At 34.1% G+C, this 24,903-nt stretch overlaps 1 protein-coding gene across 8 annotated transcripts in view; it reads right to left on the minus strand.

Moving 5' to 3' along the window:
• The window catches only part of CEP290 (centrosomal protein 290), a 53,461-nt gene that overhangs the window by 18,543 nt on the left and 10,015 nt on the right, over positions 1-24,903 (minus strand). For 7 of the 8 annotated variants that reach the window (XM_017804377.1, XM_017804376.1, XM_017804379.1 and 4 more), the window contains 22 exons: positions 24,651-24,813; positions 23,928-24,028; positions 23,748-23,835; positions 23,157-23,269; positions 21,530-21,614; positions 20,278-20,420; positions 19,534-19,698; positions 18,417-18,566; positions 17,301-17,416; positions 16,002-16,104; positions 13,120-13,350; positions 11,685-11,858; positions 10,193-10,304; positions 9,193-9,398; positions 6,177-6,328; positions 5,067-5,178; positions 3,832-4,287; positions 2,603-2,767; positions 2,276-2,383; positions 2,054-2,188; positions 1,142-1,405; positions 277-384 (listed from right to left, as the gene is read on the minus strand). In XM_017804377.1, the coding sequence (XP_017659866.1) occupies positions 277-384; positions 1,142-1,405; positions 2,054-2,188; positions 2,276-2,383; positions 2,603-2,767; positions 3,832-4,287; positions 5,067-5,178; positions 6,177-6,328; positions 9,193-9,398; positions 10,193-10,304; positions 11,685-11,858; positions 13,120-13,350; positions 16,002-16,104; positions 17,301-17,416; positions 18,417-18,566; positions 19,534-19,698; positions 20,278-20,420; positions 21,530-21,614; positions 23,157-23,269; positions 23,748-23,835; positions 23,928-24,028; positions 24,651-24,813 (3,450 nt within the window). The remainder of the gene's footprint in view (positions 1-276; positions 385-1,141; positions 1,406-2,053; positions 2,189-2,275; positions 2,384-2,602; positions 2,768-3,831; positions 4,288-5,066; positions 5,179-6,176; positions 6,329-9,192; positions 9,399-10,192; positions 10,305-11,684; positions 11,859-13,119; positions 13,351-16,001; positions 16,105-17,300; positions 17,417-18,416; positions 18,567-19,533; positions 19,699-20,277; positions 20,421-21,529; positions 21,615-23,156; positions 23,270-23,747; positions 23,836-23,927; positions 24,029-24,650; positions 24,814-24,903) is intronic. The other variant, XM_017804378.1, reaches the window with a different exon arrangement.

The following is a 24,903-nucleotide window of genomic DNA, read 5'->3' on the forward strand; positions in this document are numbered from 1 at the left end:
TGAATAGAAAACAAAATATAACTCTCTCTCCTAGAAGTCTCCGTAAGGATGATATCAAAAATAGAGACTGAGGTGGTAACTTTGGTTTCTTATACATGACTTCTAATCCATCTCATGTGAATTCTCTCAAGAACAATACAATAACTGTATCAATCACGCTTTTCTTTTTCCTGTCATCAATTATTACTTACTTTTGACTGCAAAACTGTTCTTTTCACCAACAAATTAAAAAATATAGGAACAACTTCACTAATCCCAGAAATACACATAACTCACCAAAGCAGTCTCTTTGAATTTATTAAGGGAATTGTCAGTGTGCAAATCTAACTTCTGGTGTAGAACTCTTAGGTCTTCCTCATGCTTCTTTGCTATTTCCTCTTGTTCCTGTTAGTTCAAAATAAAAGTATAACTCTACTGGATGTACACTATCACAGAAAGTCATGAAACAACAGTGCCTTCAAGCTGTTTATTCACTCATTGCTCAATATTACTCCACAGATTGAAGAAATAGCTACACATGTTAATCAAAGCACACTAAGTGAATACGATAGAAAGTCTGCTTTGGAAATGTGCTCCTGATCCAAACACACTAAAACTGATGCATGTTTAGTCTTGAAGTACCTCTGAGACAAAAGGTTTATGCTTTAAAATATGCTTTATGGATATATAAAAAGCCAATGTTAATTATGCTTAAGTAATATAAAGTATGCTTAGATACACTTTATGCTTTTAAAAATGCTTTAATTTAAAATATGCTTTCCATAAATGTCTTTCCTCTATCTTCCAAATATCTACCAGATATAGTCCAGATACAGTGCAACTTACTGTTGCAAGTACTGAAAAATCCCATAGAAATATACGACATACCACTTCTCACAGCAGAATTTTACTTTTCTTCCTGTCACACTACTTTAATTCCTAGACAGGCATCAGACACATAAACTCTTGGACCAAGCAGTTCTCTTATTATAAGAGGCTAAAAAATTCTATGTGAACCTCTCACATAAAAATAACAAATGGTCTCTGTTCTGTTACATCTGAGCTCAGAAACTTATTTTAGATTTCACTAGCAATGTGAAAACAGAGAATCAACTAAAATAACTTAAAAATGGAAGAAATTTTATTCAAAAAGTTTAACTACCTCTCTTGCTTTAGCAAGCATATGTTGGTATCTTTTTAACACTTCCTCCTTTTGATTTAATCTTGCTTGCATATTTGCAATGGTTTGATGAGCAATTTTAATGGCATGATGGTACTCTGGATCATCTTCTCCTTTGCCTAATTCAGCCATTATTTTCTCTCCTGATGATGCAGGCAATCGAAGTCTTAGTTCATTTATAACTTTGTCTCTTGATAAAACATTTTGTTCAGCTTTCCACAGAGCGGTTTCCTTTTCTTTTAATTTCTACAACAAAAGGCAATTGTTGCATTTCCAGAATTCAAAAACTGTATTTCTTACTTTTTAAGAAATGTACCAGAAAGATTTGTCTAAATGGACTTATAACCACAAAATGCTTTGCACTGGGTTCTGTCTGTATAGGATTACCATTACGTGTAGAAAAGTCCCAGAATATCATCACCTTGTCTTTTGCTTGGCACAAGGCACTGAAAGCAACTGATTTTGTGCTACCAAACTAAGATGCCTGTGTTTTACAAATTTCTATAGAACCATTTAGTACGATGTATCTTCTGTAACAGAATAGCAATTTACTAACCCAAGATAAAAGTATGTTGCTATGCTACTTTGCTACTTGTTAAATTTAATGTAACACTTGTTAAGTTTAACTAACTTTAATCAATGGAATTTAATCAGTAAGAACATCTTACCCTACTAAATGGAAGAATAAAAACACTAGAAAATTCTCAATAATTTGTTCCAATGGAAAAAGTATTTAATTTTATTCATGGTGTGATTATGTTATTTACATTTTCTCTGGGTTAAATATATCTAAGTGACATTTAAAAAAGTATATTTATTATAGAGGAAAAAAAAGTAACAGGCATAGAAATACAAACTTTGTTACTTTATAGGATAATTTATATATTTAATTACCTCCTCCAGTGACCTGCAGGTTGCCCTGGTTTCCAGGATTGTTTGAACATGCTCCTGAATCTTTCTTAAAGCCAACTCAAGTTGTTGTGCGATTGGCAAACTAGGGTCTGGAACTGAGCCTCTAGCCTCTTCTAACTGCACAGAAAGATTCATATTCATGTAATCTGACAGCTCAAAAAAACACGCTTATGAGTCTATTTTTAGTTAATTCAGTGCATGTACCTTTAAAGCAGTGCTAAATATTTCATTTTGTTGATGATCATACAGGTCTAATTGGCGCTGCAGTTCCACTTCCCTCTGGTCCCAAGCCATTTGCCTTTCTTCATGAAACTGTAACATGTTTGATAAAGGTGGTTTATTTATTGAAGGCAATAGAAATTTTATAACCAAATTCAACAGAAGAGTTACCGAAAAGTAAAATACTCAAATGTGCTATTAAAAAGAATTATGAAACCAAGATATAAACATCCATGTTAAAAAGTTATTGGGAAAATCACTCAGTAAAATAAGGAATATGCTGCTTTTCGAATAGCATGCAGAAATACATACCTTGTTCTGCTGCACAATTTCTTCTTCCAAATTATTGATTGTACGTTCATATTCAGAAATGATATTACACAAATATTTCACCTCTTCCTTTTGCTTGACTAATTCTCGATTGAGTTTAAGTTCCTGCAGATGGAGTTCTTCCATCTTCATATGCCATTCAATTACCTAGCAATAAATAAAACATGGTAGATTATAATTTACCACAGGCCAACTAGATGCAGCTTCACTCTGAGGCAGTATGGCACTTAGCAAACCAACAGGAAGATAAACATTCTGTTTTTTTCAGCTTCTTCACTATTCTTGAGTTAGCAAGCATGGCAAGCATATGAAACTGCAAGAGGAATGAATGATAAGTGCAGCAGACAATTGGAGTGGCAACAGGTTTCTCCCTCACTGACAGAAGTGCTTTGCAAACAATTTTCAAATGACCTAGAGTTATACCCTACCCTATGCACCTGTCCAGATGGAACAAAAAAAAGCATGCAAGAAGTTTGGTTTGTTTTTTCTAAAAGAGCAGAAGATTTTCAAAACCATTAAGCACTGTATGTATTCAAAAATGCACATGTACTAAGAATAACAGACATATTTATGTCAAAATGCTCTAGAAAAATATCTGAAAACTGATTTCAGACTAAAACATGCCCAGAGCATTAAAATCATTGATTGTTTGCATGCAGACTTTAGTCATAACAGATATAATCATATTATATAATACCCAGTGATCTTGAAGAGAAGTGAGAAAGACTTATTCAAATTTCAGGGCAACATTGTTTACAACAGATATGAGTAAGCATACTTACATGATTATAGTAATATTTCTGATGATACTGCTAAATTATTGCCCCTAGATTTATTTAGAATGACATGGATTTGTAGTGAAGATTTCAATGCCAGCTCATGGAACGGGACTTCAGAATGCTATTCTCTGTTTAATTTAATTTAATTCATTATTTAATTAAATTCATAATTTAATTCAAATTAATGTAACTGCATTCCTAGTTAGCTTCTAGCTCCTATGTGACTTAATTGGGCACAAAAGATAATTAGTAAATCTGACTGCACTGATTTTATGGAAAACAAAAAATTACCGGTTTCCCATTCTAACAAAGTTTATTTTGAAATAATTAAATTCTACATTGAAACAGACATTTAGAGAACAAGCTAAACTGAAATGTAATTTAAATGCAGATCAGATGAACAAAGCTATTCAAAGTTGTAAAATCACAAACCTTTTGAGCTCCTCTTGTATCCTTCAACGCACTTACTAATTCTTCTAAACTTTTCAGTTTTAACTCCAGCTCTAATGTTCTGTTTTCTGCATTTCGACGCTCCTGCTGGGCATGTTGAACTTCTTCCAGGATCTTCAGTTTGTCATTCTGTAGCTGAATCATTGTTTTAGAGAATTTTTCTTGCTGTGCTAAAGGCAGAGCACCACTAAACTGTCGCCGCAAAGACTGAACTGTCTGTTGCAGATGTTTGGCTCTATTTCTTCCTTCCAGTCGGGCAAAATATAAGGCTTGATCTCTCTCATCAAGCTTCTGCTCTAAACGTAGATTTTGGATCTCCATCTTCTGTAGTTTCGATTTAAGTGTTTCCAATTTGCCTACAGCAACAGATTCACTACCTTGAAGGGCTATGATATCTTGATGCAGTTTTGCAATAACTGCTTTTTCATCAGACTGTGCCTAAGAACAAAATTCATAGAACAAATTTATTTTTCATTTTGAATATGCTAGCACAGTTTATTTTATATTTTTATTTTGTATTTATTTTATACTATTTATTATATGCAGTGCCATTTTTTATTTTATATATTGCATGTATTTTATTTCACAGAGAAGAGCAAGAATTAGCCTCTAACAGCTTTTTATTTTTCCACTGCTGTTTCTACAACCACATTTTAGAAGTACACCTTTTCAGATACTGATCTTAAAAACTCTCTTTCCAAAATACTAGAAAATGAGGAAGAAATCTATACCTAAACTTAGAAAATATGGTAATGTAAAAGCTGACATAGGTGTTGGATTTAAGGATTCAAACCATTCTAGAAGACGAAACCAAATCCCAATAAACTGTTTCAGCTAATAACAAGGCACTATAATAAGTCTACTGCAAATCTTCAAGTCCTTTCTTGTCTTGTAAAAAATGACCAAACTTTCCTGACATTGTATTTAAATATTGACCATGATCTATTAATCATACAGGAAGAAATATTACCTAAACAACATAGAAAAAAGCTCAGGATCTGTCATAGCTACCCAGCTAGAAATGGAATAAATGAAGAAGGGAATAATTAATGTAATATAGAAATCTTGAAAGGGTATGGCAACTACAAGGACCAGCTTGCAAAGATCCTTCTGAAATACTTTTGAAGTTTTCTAATTCATTGCGAAGTTACTTCATTTATTCTCACTCCAGGAAAAAAAATATCCAAACAGCAGTGTAATTAAAGGTTGAATTTTACCTGATAATCTAAAATTTGCATTCTAAGAGATTCCACTTCTTTATCTCTGTATTGCTGGCGTGCCTCCAGAGCTTCAACTTGCGTTTTAGCTACATCAGACAGTTCTCTTAACCTTGCAGGGAAAAGGGGTATTGTGTCACTTGAAACCATTGAGTAACCTTTTAAGTCTGTCAATGCAATGCTAAGAAGAGATACTTAGCATGTTTCCTCAAATCAAAACATTTGGACTTTGTTCTTTTCAGCATACTCTTATCTACTATTCAGAGTTCTTATTAAGAAAATTCTTGTTTGTATTGTCTCTCAACTTTTTCACAGGATGTTTTCCTATAAATTATACAGAGGTCTGCCAGTGGTTAACATTCTCCAGAAAAACAATGCCATGTTTTTTACCTGAACTAACCATCTCTGTCCTCTATTTCTCTCCCACTTCAGGATATACTCAAAATCCTCTAAATGTTCAAAAAGTCTCATTCTCAGTTCCTTTCTCTGATTCTCCAAGTTTAATCATTTATTTTCAGTATTAAAAATCACTGCAAGTATCCCCATAGACTTTGCAGATTTAGGAATATAACAGGATTATATTAATTACTCAAAGACAAATGTCCATATCAACATATCTAAAAAGCTCATTTTTCAATTTATGCAAAGTTAATATCTTTTAAGTAAATGACAAACCTCCCTCCTACTGCAGTTTAACCTTCGATGTATCTATGCATCTTTTGAAGTAAGAACTGCTTTCCAATTAGTTTTATGAGATTTTTATACATATAAGGGAGGTTGTGGCACAGAAACAAAATAAACCTCAATCAATTTAAAAGGCCTACTATAAGTATCTAATTGCACACTTACCCTTGTCTATCTAGGTCAGCACTTAATTTTTCAAATTAAAATGAAACAAATTGTTTTCTTTATAGTTAGGAATTAAATGCTTCATTTTCAATACTAAATTTGGCATATATAAATGTCAGAAAAACAGGCATTGAAAATTATGTTAGTGAAAACTGAACATATTATCTTACATAAGTAGTGTATTCCATAAGATCAATATAGCCTAAATTTTTGCATGCTTCCAAACATACTGCATTCCAAATTTGTTACTTCAACACTTACTTTGACACTTCAATCTTGAGCTCCATCTCACGCTTCTCTAGGTCCATGATTTGTCGTCGATCTGCATCACTTACTGCCTTACTTACACTCTTTGACAGTTCATCTCTTAATTCCTGTTCCACTTTCTGTGCCTCAAGATTGATTTTAGTGAGCTTAAAAAAATCAAAACGAGAAACAAACCGAATGGTATCCTAAGCACACAACTACTCTAAACTCTGCAAAGAAAAAGCAGTGCCAACAGCATTTTTTCTTTTCCAGTCATTATAATACACTGTTCAGCTGTGTTGAGGTTGTGTTCAAAACTCAGTTTTGTTTTCCCTCTGCTTAAACATCTTTCTGTTTGCAGTGTTGCTTACACACAGGAACAGAAACACAGGTTGGTGCAGAAAAGGATGTTAAAGCAAACACAATTTTTATTAGTGCATTTTCTTAAAACCATTACTGCAACAACTTGCTCTTAACTAAAATAATAAATAAAAAAATAAAAAAATACTATAAGCACTTCAGGAAATGGAGAGTCTTATATATTTATTTACTACTTAGTATATTGGGATTGGTAACACAAAGGTTATAAGTGCCAAGACTCTTTCTAAAAAGAATTTTCTTTATTAAGTGATATTCTTTCAAGCAGCCTGATTTTTCAAGTTGATTATTAAATATTCAGTAACCAATGTTTCAATTCAAACCAAAGAGCATTAAGATAGATAATCTGAAAAGGATTAGACAACACAGAGAAGTCTCAAGATTTAATTTACTACATACAGTTGTGGCACATTAATCTGATACCACTTCTTAATAAAATAATTGATTTCCTAAACAAATTAAAAAAAAGTGTGGGGTTTCTTCTTATCTGCACTTTGCATATGTGAGACAGTACTATCTGGAAAACAGTCATATTGAAGTAGATTTATGAGTTAAAAAGATGTATAGTAGACTTCTAGTTATCAGTTCTTAAACTGGTATCATTTAAAACTTCCATTAATTACCTCAGCACAATCATGTTACCCGTCTCAAAAAAAAAGAAATTATACCAGATTAGGAGGCACTGGCAACAGAAGTATATTAAACAGAAAATGTATGTCCTGGAGCTACAGAAATGAGAAAAAGGGATGCAGAGGTACTAATAAGAAAAAATTGTGGCATTAGGAGTTCATCAACTCATAATGAAGGAATACCAGCAGACCTTAAATGTATCACAGGACAAATAATATATGTGAAAAAGTAAAATGGGACACTTCAGGGAGCGTCACCTGAAGTGTTTATTAAGGAAACAAAGAAGTCATCCCATCAGAAAAGCTTTAAAAATGGTGCTGCTGAATAGCTTTATACACTTTCAGTTACTCCATCACCCGGATTAATTTAAAGCAAAACAGCGTAACAAACACCACTAAAACAACAGAGAAATGGGGAGTCACATAACTGCAATCTAAAATAGCTTGGCTAAACTCTAGCAAAGGACAAGGAGGGGGAATGAATACAATCTATCAGCATTCAGAGAATCACAGAATATGCTGAGCTGGAAGGAAACCACAAAGATCATGGAGTCCAGCTCCTAGCCATGCACAAGACCATCCTCAAGAGTCATACCATGTGCCTGAGAATATCATCTTGAACTCTGTCAGGCTTGGTGCTGTGACCACTTCCCTGGGAAGCCTGTTCCAGTACCCAACCACCCTCTGCGTGAAGAACCTCTTTCTAATATCCAACCTAAACTTCCCCTGACACAACTTCAGGCCATTCTCTTGGGTCCTGTCACTGGTCACCACAGAGAAGAGATCAGTGCCTGCCCCTCTTCTTCCCCTCATGAGGAAGTTGTAGACTAAAATGAGGTCTCCCCTCAGTCTCCTCTTCTATTCACTGGCTGAACAGACCAAGTGATCTCAGCCAATCTTCATACAGCTTCCCCTCAAGGCCCTTCACCATCTTCATTACCCTCCTTTGGAGACTCTCTGAGAACTTAATATCTTTCTTATGGTGACCAAAACTGCACACAACATTCAAGGTGAGGCCACACCAGTGCAGAGCAGAGCGAGACAATCCCCTCCTTCGACCGGCTGGTGATGTTTTGCCTGGTGCCCCCCAGGACACGGTTGGCCCTCCTGGCTGCCAGGGCACTGCTGACTCATCTTCAACTTGCCATTGACCAGGACCCCCAAGGTCCCTTTCTGCAGCACTGCTTTTCAGCATCTCATTCCCCAGTTTATACGAATATCTAGGGTTGCCCCATCCAAGTGCAGGATCTGGCACTTTCTCTTGTTCAACTTCCTATTTTTGGTGATTGCCTGGTCCTCTAATTTGTCAAGATCTCTCTGCCAACATATTCATTCTTTCTTTGCATTTAAATTATAGACCCATAATAGCCCAAGGACAAATGTGTACAACTCCCATAAATACATTTAGACTAAAAATTATAAAAAAGTCTCACACTATTAAAAAATAAATTTATATAAAGAAATTAAAATATGAATAGTGGAGACCAAAAAACCTAACAAGATGAAAACTGATAGGACAGGAATACTAAGGATCATCAGCTTCAATAGCATATGACTTCTATTCCTGTACTATAAACAAAATTTGGCATGGTACAGGGGACATAGCCAGTCTGTACCAGAAACATGACACTACTATTTGCACAAAGGATGCAACATTCTACCTTTTTTTTGAATAATTGTTAAATTATAAGGAAAAATTAGTAGAAAAGAGATCATATGCATTAGACAAAAGAAATTAACAGGTCAAGAACAGACATTTTTGTAGCATTCTGCTGATAAAAATATAAACTATCTGTTAAGATGCTCAGAATATGTTTTATAGATATTAACTAATGTTTAAAATGAACTATTGACAAATTAGTTATATTTTTACCAGTGTCTTGTGCATGCGAAATTGCAGCTATATTTTGAACCATAAGTTTATTTGCCAGTCCTGATACAAAATAGATTAATGCTTTTTGAAAAGCTCAAAAATATGCTCTTAAAATGTATCAAATTATGTTGTTAAATCTCAGTAGATTTACCTCAGCAAATTTTGTTTCCAATTCAAAATTACGTTCTTCTATTTGCTTTACAGTATTCCTCAAATGTTCATACATTCGTTGTGAATGTTCTGCTCTCTGTCTTTCATTTAGTTCCTTCATTTCCAACATTGTGATTTTCTTAGAAATGGACAAAATCTCACTGTTGGTTATTGCTTTTGTGGTCTTGTCCATGGAACTGTCATCCCCTACAAGAAAAAATATTTAAATTAGGGAATACAGAAGCTGATTCAACTATGAAAATTATTTCCACTACAAAACTGAACATGAGCTTTGCTTTATCTGTGTCAGATAAACTTCATCAAAACACCTGTATTATTTTTTAAACTGGAGGCGTAGTTATCTTGCCTTATTACATGTTTGAAAAGTATCTAATTTGAATGAAATACTACTATAAATTATAAATGCATATATCTGCAACCATGGTTATTGAAACTGATAACTATTTTCAATCTAGCCTTTCACTTTGTCCTTAATTCAGCTGGTAAATCTTCAGGAAATTAAAAGAAACAGATGTGAATGAGTTCTTCTTGAATAATGGGAATGTAAGCTATACAAACAAGCCCCAGCTATCAAGAAAAAATGCTTTGTTACAGAGTATCCAAACAAGAAAAAGAAATCACTTTCTTGATGACCTCTGAACTACTATGACTGACAATCAAGTTAGAACATATTAAGAAAAAAATTCAGGTCATGTTGCTTTAAAAGCTTTCAGACCCGGTAACTCAAGAAAAGTCAAAGTGCAAGAGTTTCCAGAGGAAAATGCCAAACTTGGTTTTAGTCAAACAGATAAGTAAAATGTAACATACAAACAAAAAAATTCACCAAAAAAATTAAGACCATTACCGAAAGATATAAAATAGTTTTTATTTTTTATTTTGGTTATTTTAAGATACATCGATTTTAAAACATTTTCAAATATTTCTTTTATACAGGATACACCATTTGGTTTTTAATGTTGCAATATAACTTTCATACTTACCCAGTTTAGTCATTTGTTCCCAAGCCTGTTCCACAGTGTGAAGTTTCTCTTTCGTGATCTCCAGTTCTTTATTCAATGAATTTATCTGTGCTTTCAAGGATTCATTCTCATGCTGTGTAATAGAAAAGTTTCAGCATAACTGCAAACTATTTAATTGTAGCAGATTTCATGTTTAGTATCTATGAAATCTTTCAGATTAACAGATGTTACCTATGTACAACCCATAACCTACATATATGGCAACAAAGAGCAACAGAAGAGCATGTTTCCTCCTAACTGTAAAAATGTTAGTCTTTGCTGTGTTCTATCTTACTGCCAACTATAATACTATGAACAGTTATTACCAGTGGCTGGGATTCCTACAGTGTCTAGAATTAGATGAAGGAATCTTCGTTTGTCACACTAAGCACCTTGTTATTAGTTCGGAAAAAAGAAGTACTTCTGGAGGATATTTCATCCCACACACAATACTCCATCTTGCACATAAATATATATTTGAGACGTATCATATGCTTCTTTTAGGCATCTAATATGATGCCAAACATTAGTTTTGTAAATGTTCCTTCACTCCTCCAAATAGAAACACAGATTTCCACACTAACCAGTAAAACAAATCAAATACTTCTTGTTAATTTTCAATCTTTAGTTTTTGAAATACGTTTTTAGTTGATAAATGATTCTCTAGCTCTACGAAATTGCTGAAATGGGCAACACAAGTTTTCATACACACAAAATTCCAAAAAATAGACAAGGAATCATTCATTCATTACCACCTGTTAAAAGTGGGAGGTAGTAACACATCTTTGAAGCCAACTTCACAATTTATAAAAAGAAACTTCTACTTCAGAATAAAAGTTCAAAGAAAAAGTTAAATATTTAACGTCCCTACAACATTTTGCAAGCATATTGTGAGTGATCCTTGGTGATTTTTTTCTATAGAGGTCAAATTCCAAAGCTTTACTCATTTTTGGAACTGAACATTTCATTCTTGTGAAAGCTGAGAATTAGTAAAAGCACATACTTTGAGAGAAAGCTTTGAAAGTGTTTACATTCATTCTACTTTTCTTATGACCTCCAAAACTCAAGATGATAGCAAATATTCCTTCTGCCAGCCAGGTTTTAGTAATCAAAGAACTAAAAATAATTTCTGAGGGAATATACCTAAAGCTTAATTTAAAAAGCAAGCAAACAAAAAACCAAAGAACCAAAACAATTAAACAAAATGCATTTATGTCTGCCCATTGTAATAAAATCTGGAACTCTGTGTATGTTTGTCAGTGTACTGAAGAATACCAGGATAGCAAATTAAAATTCAATAGCAACAGTCAGACTGGCTCAAACATCTCATACTCACTATGAAACTGTTCTAACCAGCAGTTTTAGTGCTGGGACTTCTGTTCTATCTTCCTCTTAAGTGAGAACAAAAACCAAAGCAAGATGAACATATAAGAAGATTCTTCCCCTTGGGGTTCAAATGTAACACAAACATTACCTCCATGTGTTCCATGTTTGTTGTCCGTTGGACAAGCAAATTATCTTTTTGTAACATATCTCTGTATTTAGCAGTTAATGCATTGTACTGCTTATTAGCCACTTCTAGCTCAGACAACGGCACACTACCATCCAGCACTTTTTGCAGAGCGGCAATCTTAAAGCTGGCCATTTCCTATGAAAATAATGAACAGTGGGTTAATAAAACGGATCAGCTACATATTGAAATATAAAATTACTCCACGTAAAAAGAATACTACTTAATATAATGCTTTAGACATGGGTTTATTTTCCTAAATTACCCTTCCTTTTTAAAAATTGCCTGCAATAAACATTGACAAAATTTCTCTGGTATTCCTAGAGCGACCTGCAAGGCCAAAGAATAAGATTTGATTTCATATGACACTTTCAACAAAAATAACTTTTTGAAGCAACTGCAGAAGGGGAAAACCAACAAGTTTCATATGATGATCATAGAATCATAGAATGCTTTGGGTTGGAAGGAACCTTAAAGATCATCTCATTGCAATCCCTCTGCCATAGGCAGGGACACCTTCCACTTGACCAGGTTGCTCAGAGTCCCATCTAACCTGGCCTTGAACACTTCTAGGGATGAAGCATCCACAACTCTTCCAGGCAACCTGTTACAGTGCCTCACTACCCTCACTGTAACAAATTTCTTCCTAATATCTAATCTAAACCTGTCCTCTTTCAGTTTGAAGCCATTCCTCTTTGTACCATCACTGCATGCTCTTGTAAACAGTCTCTCTCCATCTCTCTTGTAGGCTCCCTTCATGTACTAGAAGGCCATAATTAGGTCACCCTGAAGCTTTCTTCTTTTCCAGGCTAAATCCTAATTCTCTCAGCATTTCCTCACAGGAGAGGTACTCCATCCTTCTAATCAACTTAGTGGCCCTTCTCTGGACTCGCTTCAGCAGGTTGATGTCCTTCCTGTGCTGGGGACCCCAGAGCTGCACACAGTACTCAAGGTGGGGGTCTCATCAGAGCAGAGTAGAGGGACAGAATCCTCTCCCTCACCCTGCTGGCCACACTTTTTGGTTTTATGCAGCCCAGGACATGATTGGCTTTCTGGGTTGCAAGTGCACATTGCTGGGTCACGTCCAGCCTCTCATCCACCAGCACCCCAAAATCCTTCTTGTCAGGGCTGCTCCCAATCTGTTCATCCCCCAGCCTGTATTGAGACGTGGGGTTTCCCCAACCCAGATGCAGCACTTTGCACTTGGTCTTGTTAAACTGCATGGATTCCCATGGGCCCACTTCTCGAATCTGTCTGGGTCACAATGTTTTTATAACAGCATCTAGGAAGCTTTTGGGTAATGCACTCAAGAAACTAGTGCTAACTCCATTTAAAAACAATGGATTTATACCTAAATTGTAAAAATAAAAATGTGTGCTATTACTACAATAAACTATACCTTGAATCGTTGCAAGTTTCCAATCTTCCCTATAACTGCAGTCTCCATATGTGTTATTTCACCCTTTAATTTCTCATTTTCTTTTCTAAGATGGCGTTCCATTTCAAGCAAAGTTGTGCACTGCCTTGTTAGTGATTTTTCATTAACTCTTAAAACAGTTATTTTTCTATTATTTTCTGCAAGTACTTTTTTTGTTTCATCAGGATCCAGCTGAAGTGCATCGAGTAGATTCTGTAACACATTTTTTAACAAGAACCTTGAACAGAAATATGGTAAAACACAACTCCATAGACAAGCTTGCTTGCATATTTTTTAATCTAGGTGGAAAAATTTCATTAATCTGTCTGAAATAACTTCTTTTTGCTAATAAAACGTATGTACACTCAACACATGCATAAGCATACAACATTCTATCAAAAGAAAAAATTGAATCTCCAAAACTATTAACTTCTGAGGAACAGAAGCTAAATACCTTTGACTGACTAAATAAAATTGTAGTTAATGCTGATATTTTCAAAACTTAGAAAAAGAATAGTTCTCTGCATTTACTGTCATCTGTCGTCCCCTTTTTACTAGAATCAAAACAAATGTATTGGGGAAATTTTCTAAACAAAATAGAAGTCCTGTGGTTCCAAACACTAATAATGTCCTACTTTGAAGACCAAACCCATAAAATTTGCAAAGTAACCACAGGATCCCTCTTACAGAAACGCGTGTGCGCACACACATGTTTGTATACATGTATAAATCTAAGGAGGGGCAGCGGTGGGGAGAGGAAACTATGGCAACTTAGGTCACAGGTGCCACGTGAGCTTTAGCTTTGCTGTCGCACACATCAGCCGGCCAAGGAGACAGGTAGTAGAAACCAGAGCTGTAAATTCCCAGATTGCTATGAGCTTAATAAACAAGAATGAACAGGTAGCTAGAAAAAAAATCCAGAGTCCTGGAAGTCTGATACTTTTCCGATCAAGAAGCCTATTTTTCTTAAGCTTTCAGAAGTAAGCATCACACTATCACTGATCACTCACAGTGAAGTCATTTCAAAGATTGTTTAATCTGAAAATGTCAAACTAATTCTAAACAAAATTACACACTAACAAAAAGTAATGCTAAATAGTAGTATCTATTACTTATGTTTGGATAGGTATGTCTCTGGAAATAAAAGCTATTAGGAAATGGTAATTTCTTAAAATATCTCAGCAATATTTTTATAGCACTGCTAACATCATTAAACTCCATTAATTTTAAAATCATTTAAAAAACAAATGTCAGAAATATCTTAATTCTGCTACAGTCTCTTCCTGTGACTCCAGAAATGCAGAACAAGATACTGAAGTAATTAAGTAAGATGGCGTGCGCTCTCTTTGCTCTCTTTCTCTCTCATTTTTCAGACATACAATAGAAACATCTGCAAAACAATTCCAATTTCAATTTCCTGGAAATATATTTAGAATTAAGTGCCTATTTTGCTAATCAGTTACAGCCATGAACAGGATTATAAGCAGGACTACATACCACTACAGTTATCCCTCGGCAGAAGAAAATTGTTAGAACTCAGCTGTTTAAACCTTCACAGTTACTTTCAGCACCTTGTGAAATCCTTGCTCTGTGTCTGCTTCTCTAAAAGGATGTGTATGGCCAGTATATCTTTGGTTATATTTTGCAATGTTTGGTACCCAAAGACACCTGTAACCATCTGAAACTGCACTATGTCTGTGATTAAACATCTGCATCAATTCCAGGAACTTTTAAGTACCACCAATATTTTTCAGTTTCCTAAATGCAAGACTGAATTTGGACTTGGTGGAAGTAAATCAAAATAGAAAGATGAATTCTGGTTCCTGTTCTTCTGGAACACTGATTCATATACATTAACAATTATATATAAATAAGATGCAATTCAAAGTAATAATCTTAATTCTTAGTACAAATTATTGTGCTTTTCAACAAGTTGTTTGCACTGCTCCTCCTCCAAGTCAAACAGCCTGGGTAACAACTGCTGTTAAGAGAGCAGTGTGAGTGTTAATAGTGTATGCGAACAGAGATTGCCTGAGACGGCATTTGTTCAAAACTGATAATCTTAAAGAAGATCACCATGAACCAGACTGAACAGTAACCGTAAAATCAGAGATTTGAAATAAAGAAGTAGTCAGCTTCAAAATTAGTATAAATGCAGCATAAAAACTTTTTAACAGCAGGGGCAGAGAGGGTTATAATGCAGCACTGATAACTCAGTTCAACTTCAGAAGTTTCCCCATGCCTCCATCTCCTGCGCAGATGTGAGTGCTTCCTCCCTGCTGGACACCACCGCTCAGCACTCCAGCTAAGGTCTGGAAGTACTAAGTGCAACAATTAGGGGCCCACACCTCGGGTGTGTGATGTGACCTCCTGGGGTGATTTCTCACAAGTGCATGGATCACGCTGCAGAAAGGCGAACAGGCACACGTAACACCGGAGCGGCCCCACATATGCTCAGCACCCTGGAGCACACACAGGAGGTGTGTGTACACAGGGAACCTGTACTCTCAGGAAAAAGTGTGTGTCCTGGCAACCTGAAGAGGCCAGGTGGATGTGTGGGATGAGAAATATTAGGGATTAATTCCTGATTGGTGCTTAGAGATTTTCAGGTCTATAGTAAGATTTTATATGCGTGTTAATATTGTGATTTACCTTTGTACTGTTGACGTTGATTCTGAATGTACAGTTCAGATAGCTAGCTATTTACATTCCACTGGTAAATCAGTAAACCTCCTGATTTGATTCAAATTGAGCCATTTTTCCCTGCAACATTTTCCCCATCTAAAAAATTATAATTTTGTATTAAAACCTCTGTTCTATGTTCTAAAATCTTTTTGAAAAATGAAAGCAACAGAATTACTTACAGAATATGCCTTTATTTTTGTAGCATCCTGTTCTTTTTGCTCTTCTAGTTTTTTCATTTCCTCTTTAATATCTTCTGATTCTTTCTGCCAGCTTTCCTTTTGACTAAAACAGTAATGCATTTTCATTAATTATGATGAAAAAATTCATGACTTTTAAAACTGTAACTTTAACAGCAACCCTGAAATATTACAAACCAAAGTACTTACTTTGAGTAGTAATGTAATTTGAAAAAAACATTATAAATTGTAGATGGATTACTGAAAAACTATCTTCTCTGTTTAGGCTGCAGCTGGTTTAGTGATGAAAATAATTCTTCAATGTCTTACTTCTTCAAATGTGTATTATAATGCAGAGATAGAGATGCCTTACTTTCCTTCTTTTTTGCCTGCAAATTTTTCCCTCTATTACCTTCATTTTATTTCAGATGCATAAAGGACATAACTTCCCACTATACGTTTCGCTATTTCAAAGAAAAACAGCTTCACTTTGGCCCAAACTACTGTCCTCTATCTATTTTTATTTATTTATTTGGAAACAAAACAGACTATGAACTGTTCATACAAATCTAATAAACAAGTTTCTATAGACTGTATGTCTCCGCACAATCCTAAACATCCACTGGTCAGATTATGTGACCAATACATCTGTTCTAGAACAAGCAGCAATCACAAGTATTGAGGCCATGTTACTGAGAACACAGTTGTGCTGGGCAGGGCACGTCTCAAGGATGAAGGACCACCGCCTCCATAAGATCTTGCTTTATGGTGAACTTGCCACCGGCTGCCGCAAGAGAGGAGCCCAGAAGAGAAGATACAAGGACTCCCTGAAACGACATCTCAGCCTTGGCCATATTGATCAACATAACTGGTCTACTCTGGCCTCCAATCGGGCAGTCTGGAGACACATCATCTATAACGCTGCTGATGCTTTTGAGAAAGCACGCAGGATCACTCTCGAGGAGAAAAGACAACGCAGAAAGAATCGTGCCTTGCAGAATATACCACCTAAGAAGTCTGTCTGCTGTGCCTTTTGCAACCAGTCGTGCCTATCTCGTATTGGCCTTTTTAGCCACCAGCGCGCTTGTAACAAACGTGGGTAGAGCCCTTCCCAAATTTTCGTTTGCAAAGCCTAGTCATGATGATGACATGACTAAAGAAAATATATGGAGTCCATATCCAAAAGCAGCAGCATTTATTACTTTAACCAAAGAACTACTTGAACAGAGTGGAAAATCTTATTTCAGAATTGTTAATTATTTAGATAATTGAGCTTTCATAATTCAGAAGAGAGAACAATACCTTTGATATTCTTTATACAACAAGCCTTGTTGATGACGAATTACTGCAAATTTTCGCTTATAGTCCTCTACTGCATCTTCTAACTGTTTAAGCAATTTTTCTTTGTTTTCCAATTCCTATTGATTTCCAAGTAAAAAAAATAAATTATTAATATAGGTTTTAAACATGAAATTATTAACTTAATCAAAATGCCATTCCTTTGTGCTTTCATGATAGATGCTTCTGTCATGAACAATGTGAACTCAAGGTATAAAATGCGTATTTTCTTTAGAAGCAACAGATGAAAAAAGTACCATGAGCTTTGGTATTCCTATTAATAGGTGTGAAATAGTGCACAACTGCACTGTGGGTTACAGCTCTCGAAGTTCAAAACACCATGACCTGTTGCTAGCCCACAAAGAATACTAGCTGAAAGTCTAACTGGAAAACAACATTTTTTTCTCATGTTCCCAAATACTCTTCTACTTTATGAGCATATAGAGTTGAAAAAATATTCTCTACTGAAAAAAAGTGATCAGAAACAGCAAAAAAAAGAAAATTTAATAATAATAGAAAGGTAACATTTTTTTACTTCTACTCCGAATGAGTCAAATCTTCATTACAAGGTACCTGTCTGCCATGCTTCCCACGGAAATCACTGGCTTCTGTTTCAATGAATTTATGCCTCTTTTTACAGTTGTTGCTTTGACAAATAATGGAATGAAAATTCATATGGCAAATTAATAGAGACCTTTGCTCTATAGGGAAAAACTGTTCAAGTAGGATTTGCATATGCAGACTCAGGTGTGGAATTCAGAGAGCAGTAAGAGAGAATTTCTCACAGAAAGAGTGCAGCGGCAGAAGCACAAGGAAGAGTGCAAATATTTAGATCAAAATTCAGATTTGAACCAAAAAATCTGATTTGCTGTCAAATATTTAATTAACTATTATCTTTCAGGTTTACAGCACAACAAATACATACAGCTTTGAAATAACAGAATAGCCCAAAGAGTTAGATGTTAGAACATCAAAATAATTTTGGAGAGTTCTTTCATGTCCATACATGACATGGTGCTAAATTTTGGAGGAATTAGCTACATTATAAATATTCTTGATATGAAGGAATATATGAGTTACCTGTATAAGACGTATTAAATATTCATTCAGAGAATTAATCGTATTAACACTTGAAGGAACCATTCCTTCTGGAAGATTCACTGTTTGCAAGACAATATTGGGACCTTCTGACTGCTGCAGTAAGCAAATCTCATTTTTCAGTTGTGCAATCTAAACAAAGGATACAAAACCATAAAGGAGCTCTTGCTATTCAATTAATAAAATGGAAAATATATTGCTTCCCTGTGCTACATCAGTTGTTATTAGCAACCTAATTCATTTCCACTTATATTCTAAAGCATTCTAAAACTCCTAAAATAGCCTTTTAAAAATGCTGTGATTCCATAAATCATTAAATGCATAATATATTTACCCAAATTTATCAAATTACTCCAGCAATCAGGGCAACTAAAAATATCACCACAGTTTTATTCAAAATTGTTTAAAACACAGTGCATTTCTACTCCTTCAATAAGACTAAGTTCTGGAAATAATTATTGCAGTGGTTATTTGACAGCTTATTCTAAACAAATCTTTGCCTTTTTATTTAACTTAAAAGCTCTCTGGTTCTCTAATAGTACACAAAACACTATTCTACAGCATTAGATTCTGGCAAATCTTTTTGCATCACCAAAGCTGTTATAGAAAGCAAAATTAAATCTGGTTTCTTTTAAGATAACATTCCATTCTCTATTCCTTCCCTGGAAGAAGCATTCCACAGAATGAACTGTACAACTTAAAACAAGATACAGAATTTTAAAGAACAATTCATCATTTCAAACACTTAATCTCTTTTCCTTATTTATAAATAACAAATGCAAGACTCCTGGCTTTTTTAAAGAAATAGATGTGTGAGCTTTTCTGGGCACAGTTCTCTAAAAGAGAGGTGTGTGGTGTTTAAAATGATAGAATATTTCAAAGATAAAGTAACATTAAGAAGAGCAAGATCTGAACTTAAAATTGATGAATTGATAGCTCCAGTACATAAATTTCAGGAAGATTTGTACAAATCTACAGTACAAATCTTGTACACCATTTACATAAGTTAAATTCAATATCTTATACATTGCGTGGTTCTAAGTTATCAGAGCAGACACTTTTGAAGTACAATATAAATTATATAAAATAAAATATTTACCTTTTCATTTGCATTTGCCAGCTGATTAGACAAACTTGTTGCCTCCTTCTGAGTCTCTTTTAGCTCCTTTCTTAATTCCTCATTTCGTCCTGTAAGCTGGTCAACCTGAGCTTTCAAGTGCACACTAGCATCGAAGATTCCCTCTGAATTCTTTGACTCCATTGCCTAATGCAGTAAACATTTAATTAACAGAACAGAGAAAAAGTGAAGAAAAGCTTTAATGTTTTCATAATAAACTGGAGCCATCAAGTTTAGACTACATGAAATTAGAAAAAAGAATGACATTTAAACATTCTAAAATCTACTTATCAGTTTCCTGATGGTATATTTGCCATATACTGTGACTTAAATGGTTAAACTTTCCTGTAAAAAACATAATTTTTGGAAAGATATTTGAATAAAGAATTTTTAAAAAACATTTCCTGCAAGTCCCATAGTGATAAAAGACATGCAAATGAACTTTTACCTAAGCTTTATCACTGGCACAATAAATTTGACATCAGATAGCTTTATACTATTCAGCTGATGTTAGGATTTTTTTTTAAATTTTATTGGCAATTTCTCCTTTATATTTTTAATTTACACTGTTAAAGAGGAATCACACACTCTACTCTTACTTGCAACTATGAAAGCATATATACAAGGAAACTACTATTAAATTATACAATAACCCAATAACTGAGGAGGAAAAGAATACCCTGTAAATTCTATAAAGCTAAATAATACTTTAGAAAGCAAACTTACATGAACTAAACGATCCAGACTAGGGATTATTAAGGGTGTTTCTCCTCCCTTCATACTAGAATCCTTCTGCATTTCCTTGACAGCCTGCAATATTTCTTTCATTCCTTGTTCTAGTTGCTTATTCTCTTCTGATAACTCTTTTACTGTATTAAAAGTTGTAAATGTGTTTAAAAGCACGGGAAAAACAAGTTAAGATTTCCTAGAACACTTCATTATGATACTTGTTGATTTGATAAACTAAAATAATGTTCATAGTATACATACATAGACATAACCAATTAGGAAATTAAAAGCAGAGCTGCTAGGAATATCTAGACAGTATATTTTACTGGTGAAATACTAACACAAAAATAATTAAATACTTCATGGGAACACAATTGAATTTATTGAACTTTCCAGTCTTCGATGTTTCCTTCCACCTTTTAAACTTCTTTAGTAGCCTATCAGACTTTCACAAATCCAGAAACACGGCTATCTTGGAAATGTTTGGGTGTAACAATGGAGTATATAGGAATTGCCTGAATTCCTTCTGCAGACTGACAAAAACAAGCATTTAAATGATGTGGCTATCAAAGATACTCAAGAAATACAAACCAGTAGTTTCTCAATGGAATTCCAGTTTCTAACACAGAGCAAGAAGTCTGAAAACTTGAATTAAACCCAACAAACCTTCCAGGACATTCTCTGCATCCAAACAATATGTCTAAATGTCCTGAAGACCAGGAGCGAACTGCAAAATCTGTTTCACGAAGTCTATTTTGAAAAGTCAAAAAGAATTTTAAGAATTCACATTCTCTGGGAAGAAATTAAGATTCTTGTCCAGAGAAATTTGCATTATTTTTATTTCTGAGTTTGCAAGCAGTACACTTCAGCTAACATACATATGTAAGCAAGCAGCAAGTTGGTTTAATTCCCCAACATCGTCTGTGAGCCAGGAAAGCTCTACAATGACACAAGTAAATTCTGGGATTATTCACAGACTTAAAACCCTTATAAGGTCTCAATCAAGAAGGAAAAACATGAGAGAGCGCATTTTAATGAATTTAGTATGATTAAAGTACTATCACTACTTCAGCAACACTATATATGTATACACACACACACACACACACATATATATTAACTTAAACGCAAACATTTTTTAAAAGCCAGAAATTTATGGTCAAAATTATAGAACCAGAACAACTAAATAAGCAAACTATCTACAGGTACCTGATAATATTCCCTAGTTTTAAACCAGGTTGCAACTTACATTTAGATTGAAATCTGGCTATTACCGTCCTATTCTTCTCCAAATCTCTCTCTCTCTCATTTAATTCAGTTGCAAGATATTCATTCTAAAAAAAACAACCAAATACTCAAAAATTGCAATTTAGGAATTTTACTATTGAGATTTTCATTAAGACTGTGGTTAAATAAGAATAAAAGCTTGAAAATACTGTTAATCCACATATGCTCTATAGTGAAATTACACAGTATGTAAACCAAAATTAGGTGATATATAAAAAGCAACAATCAAAGAAATAGGCTCATCTTCACAGCAGTAAAATTCGCAGGAAAAAATTATTTAAACCATAAATAAACTTTACATAAAATATTTATCCTTTTTAGTTGTTTGTTGTTTTTTTTTTTTTTTTACAAGCCTTTGGTACCTGCACTGCCTGGCTTCTGCAATTCTTTGTAACTGTTTAGCATACTCTTAGCCAACAAATCTCAGGATATCTGTTCCTTCTTAAAAAAAACAGCAATAAGTTATTAGTATAGGATTCTACATCCATTTACACATACATATGTGAAAAGAAAGTACTTCCAATAGCAACTTCCAAAATATGAAAAAAAAAACCAACAGTTTTTTTCTACTGAAAATGCAATTAGTAGGCATTATTAATTTCACGGCTTGGCTGATGCTATTTTAAAAGAAACCACATCAGCAAAGCATAGTACTATAGCATGGAAAACCTGTACAGCTGAAAAAAGTCTGATATGTAGAGACATATACTTTCCACTGATCAGTCACACAGTTCAACAGCCTCAACAGGAACGGCATCAGTTCCAAAACATTTTGGGAAAGATAGGAAAGACCTTCTGCTTAATTTATGCATTGAAAATAGGTTTCCTCATCACATTATTTTTGGTTTCTCTCAGACCAAAAATACACAAAATCTAATTTTAGCAATTTAATATTTTAGTTCCAGACTTTTTCAAATTTGGAGTATGCATTCATGAAAGTTAGCCAGTCCACATATGGATTTCTTGCCTGAAATGGCAACAGAAATGGATTCACTGGAAGAATGACACAAGGTGTATCCCCATATAACACTCTCTGGCCATAGGGAAACATGCTTTCTTGGGTCATGCAGAAGTTGGAATAGCAGTATGATACAGACCAAAAGTCTGTGAGACTATATAATTTGTAGCTCTGGTGATATGAAAATACTAAGAGCTTCAGAATTACACTTGTGATTAATTAGTTGCCACTCTATCACATGTTTTGCACCTAAATGAACAGAAAAAGTATTTCTAATTTTTTCCAAGTGATCTAAATTCTCATGTACACCAGAAGTTCTTCTAGGTAGACTTCCCACTGCCTTACTGTTTTCAGCTATATTTTTCTCTGACTTCAGCTGGGGCTACTCTATCTGCAAGTCTGTTTCACACTTCCACTTCACATGAGCTGCTAGGCTGTATTCACAAAAAATATACAATATTCACTAGTCTTCTAAAAATAATACAAATTATTCATTTTTGGATTTTTAAAAGCAGTTAATAAAAGCAGCTTAATAAATACTTGAACAGATATTTACAAAATAGGATTTTTTTTTTTTAATTTTTGAAAGAGAAATACAATAAATGTTCATGAACCTGCTTTATGGACCTACCTTTGCTTTTATTTCAGCAATGTCATGTGTGGTCAAGAAATCCAACTTCCTCTTATTCATTCCCTTCTCTTCAGTAAAGCTATCAGTCATCTGCATATCATCAGCCTCCAATCCTAATTGCACATAGATGTACAAGTAATAAATTATTATGAAAATTTAACTGGTCTCCAAACAAAGGAATATATTTCATTTATTATATCTGAGTTCTAGTTTTCTATCTGCAAAGTAAGAAGCTGTAAACCTTTCCATCTGAACGTATTACACTACCCTGAGCGGCACGGAATTGAAATTTTAGGATTTTTGAAACACATATGTTAAGTACATTACTGGAAATTTTGGGGAGATCATCCTGCGCCCAAGAACTGCGAGGCAATGACACAAGTCTCAGTGACACATTACAAGTCATCACAGTTCAAGAAGATACTGGGCTGTAAGACTATGAAATCTAAAACCACTCACCTCTTCCTAAAGATTCAATGAAATGCATTTAGCCTTTTAATTTAAACAAATAAGTAAATATAAAATATATAAAAACATTAATAAGTAGATAGCATGTTTTTGAAAGGACAATTTATAATTAAAACCTCCTACCTATTGTTGCAACTCTTCTTCCTTTCTCCTGAGCCAACTTACGAATTTGTTTTTTCAGTTCAATTCTTTCCTCTTCTAGTCTTTCAATCTGCATATTATTATTCACAGATTAGTATCCCACTTTGTTCAAATGCATTTTTATTACGTACCTCTTATGCAAAAAAAAGATTTATCACTTACCTCTTGCAAAAGAATTTGGTTTTCAGCTCTATATTGCTGCTGCTTCAGCGCTTTGCTGTTTCTGAATTCACTTAAATCAATTACTGTCTTTGGGTCAAGACCTAAAACACAGTATATTATACAGTTATTCATTATGGAGGAACATTAATGTTAGTTAATGCAATTAATTTAAATAAGAATATAATTAGACAAGTAGAATTAAAAAAATAATTTGTTGATAGTTGAACATAAACTACCTATAAAAATATGTATCTAGAAAATATATGCACATATACTCCATGTAATAACAACAGAAAAAAGCTTAATTTTACTTCAGTTACTCAGAACCCAAAATGCAATAAAATGTCACCTAAAATTAACTTTATTTACATTTAAATTATTCTATTTAAAAATAAGTCTGTCTGAAGTTTTCTCTGTGTTTTTCCATCTAGCATTACAACTTCAGTATGTTATGGTTTCCAAACACCATACAATGAAGTTTATTAAGCAGTGTGTGGTCAAAGAGGAATCAAAACCAAAATATAGTAGAGAACTTACTATCTTCAGTCAAAGAAACCTGTAAGCCACATTTATTCATGCAGTTTGTCCTAATTAAAACTACTTGCAAATATTAGCAGAATATACCAAATTATTTCCAGTGACTTGGTATAGTAAAATCCATTATTAAATCTTATTTCAATTCTTACAAAACAAATAATTGAAAATGTACTGGATGCAGCATACCTAAGCGCTCTCTGAGTTCTTCATTTTCATCAAGAAAGTCATTAATTTTAAGTTCAAGTTTATTGACTTCCTTAATTAACGATTCAATCTCATGTTCTCGTATTTTGACTTGCTTTTTTAAATCTTTGATCTCAGCAACAGCTTCTTCCAAACCATATATTCCCTGTAAAAACCCCAAATGGGAAGTAAAAACAAAACAACCAACATAAGACTTCTAAAATAAATCATGAAACTTTCTTTCTTCATTACACAG

Source organism: Lepidothrix coronata, unplaced genomic scaffold (genome assembly GCF_001604755.1).
Source record: "Lepidothrix coronata isolate B3197 unplaced genomic scaffold, Lepidothrix_coronata-1.0 Scaffold9, whole genome shotgun sequence".
Classification (NCBI taxonomy): Eukaryota; Metazoa; Chordata; class Aves; order Passeriformes; family Pipridae; genus Lepidothrix; species Lepidothrix coronata.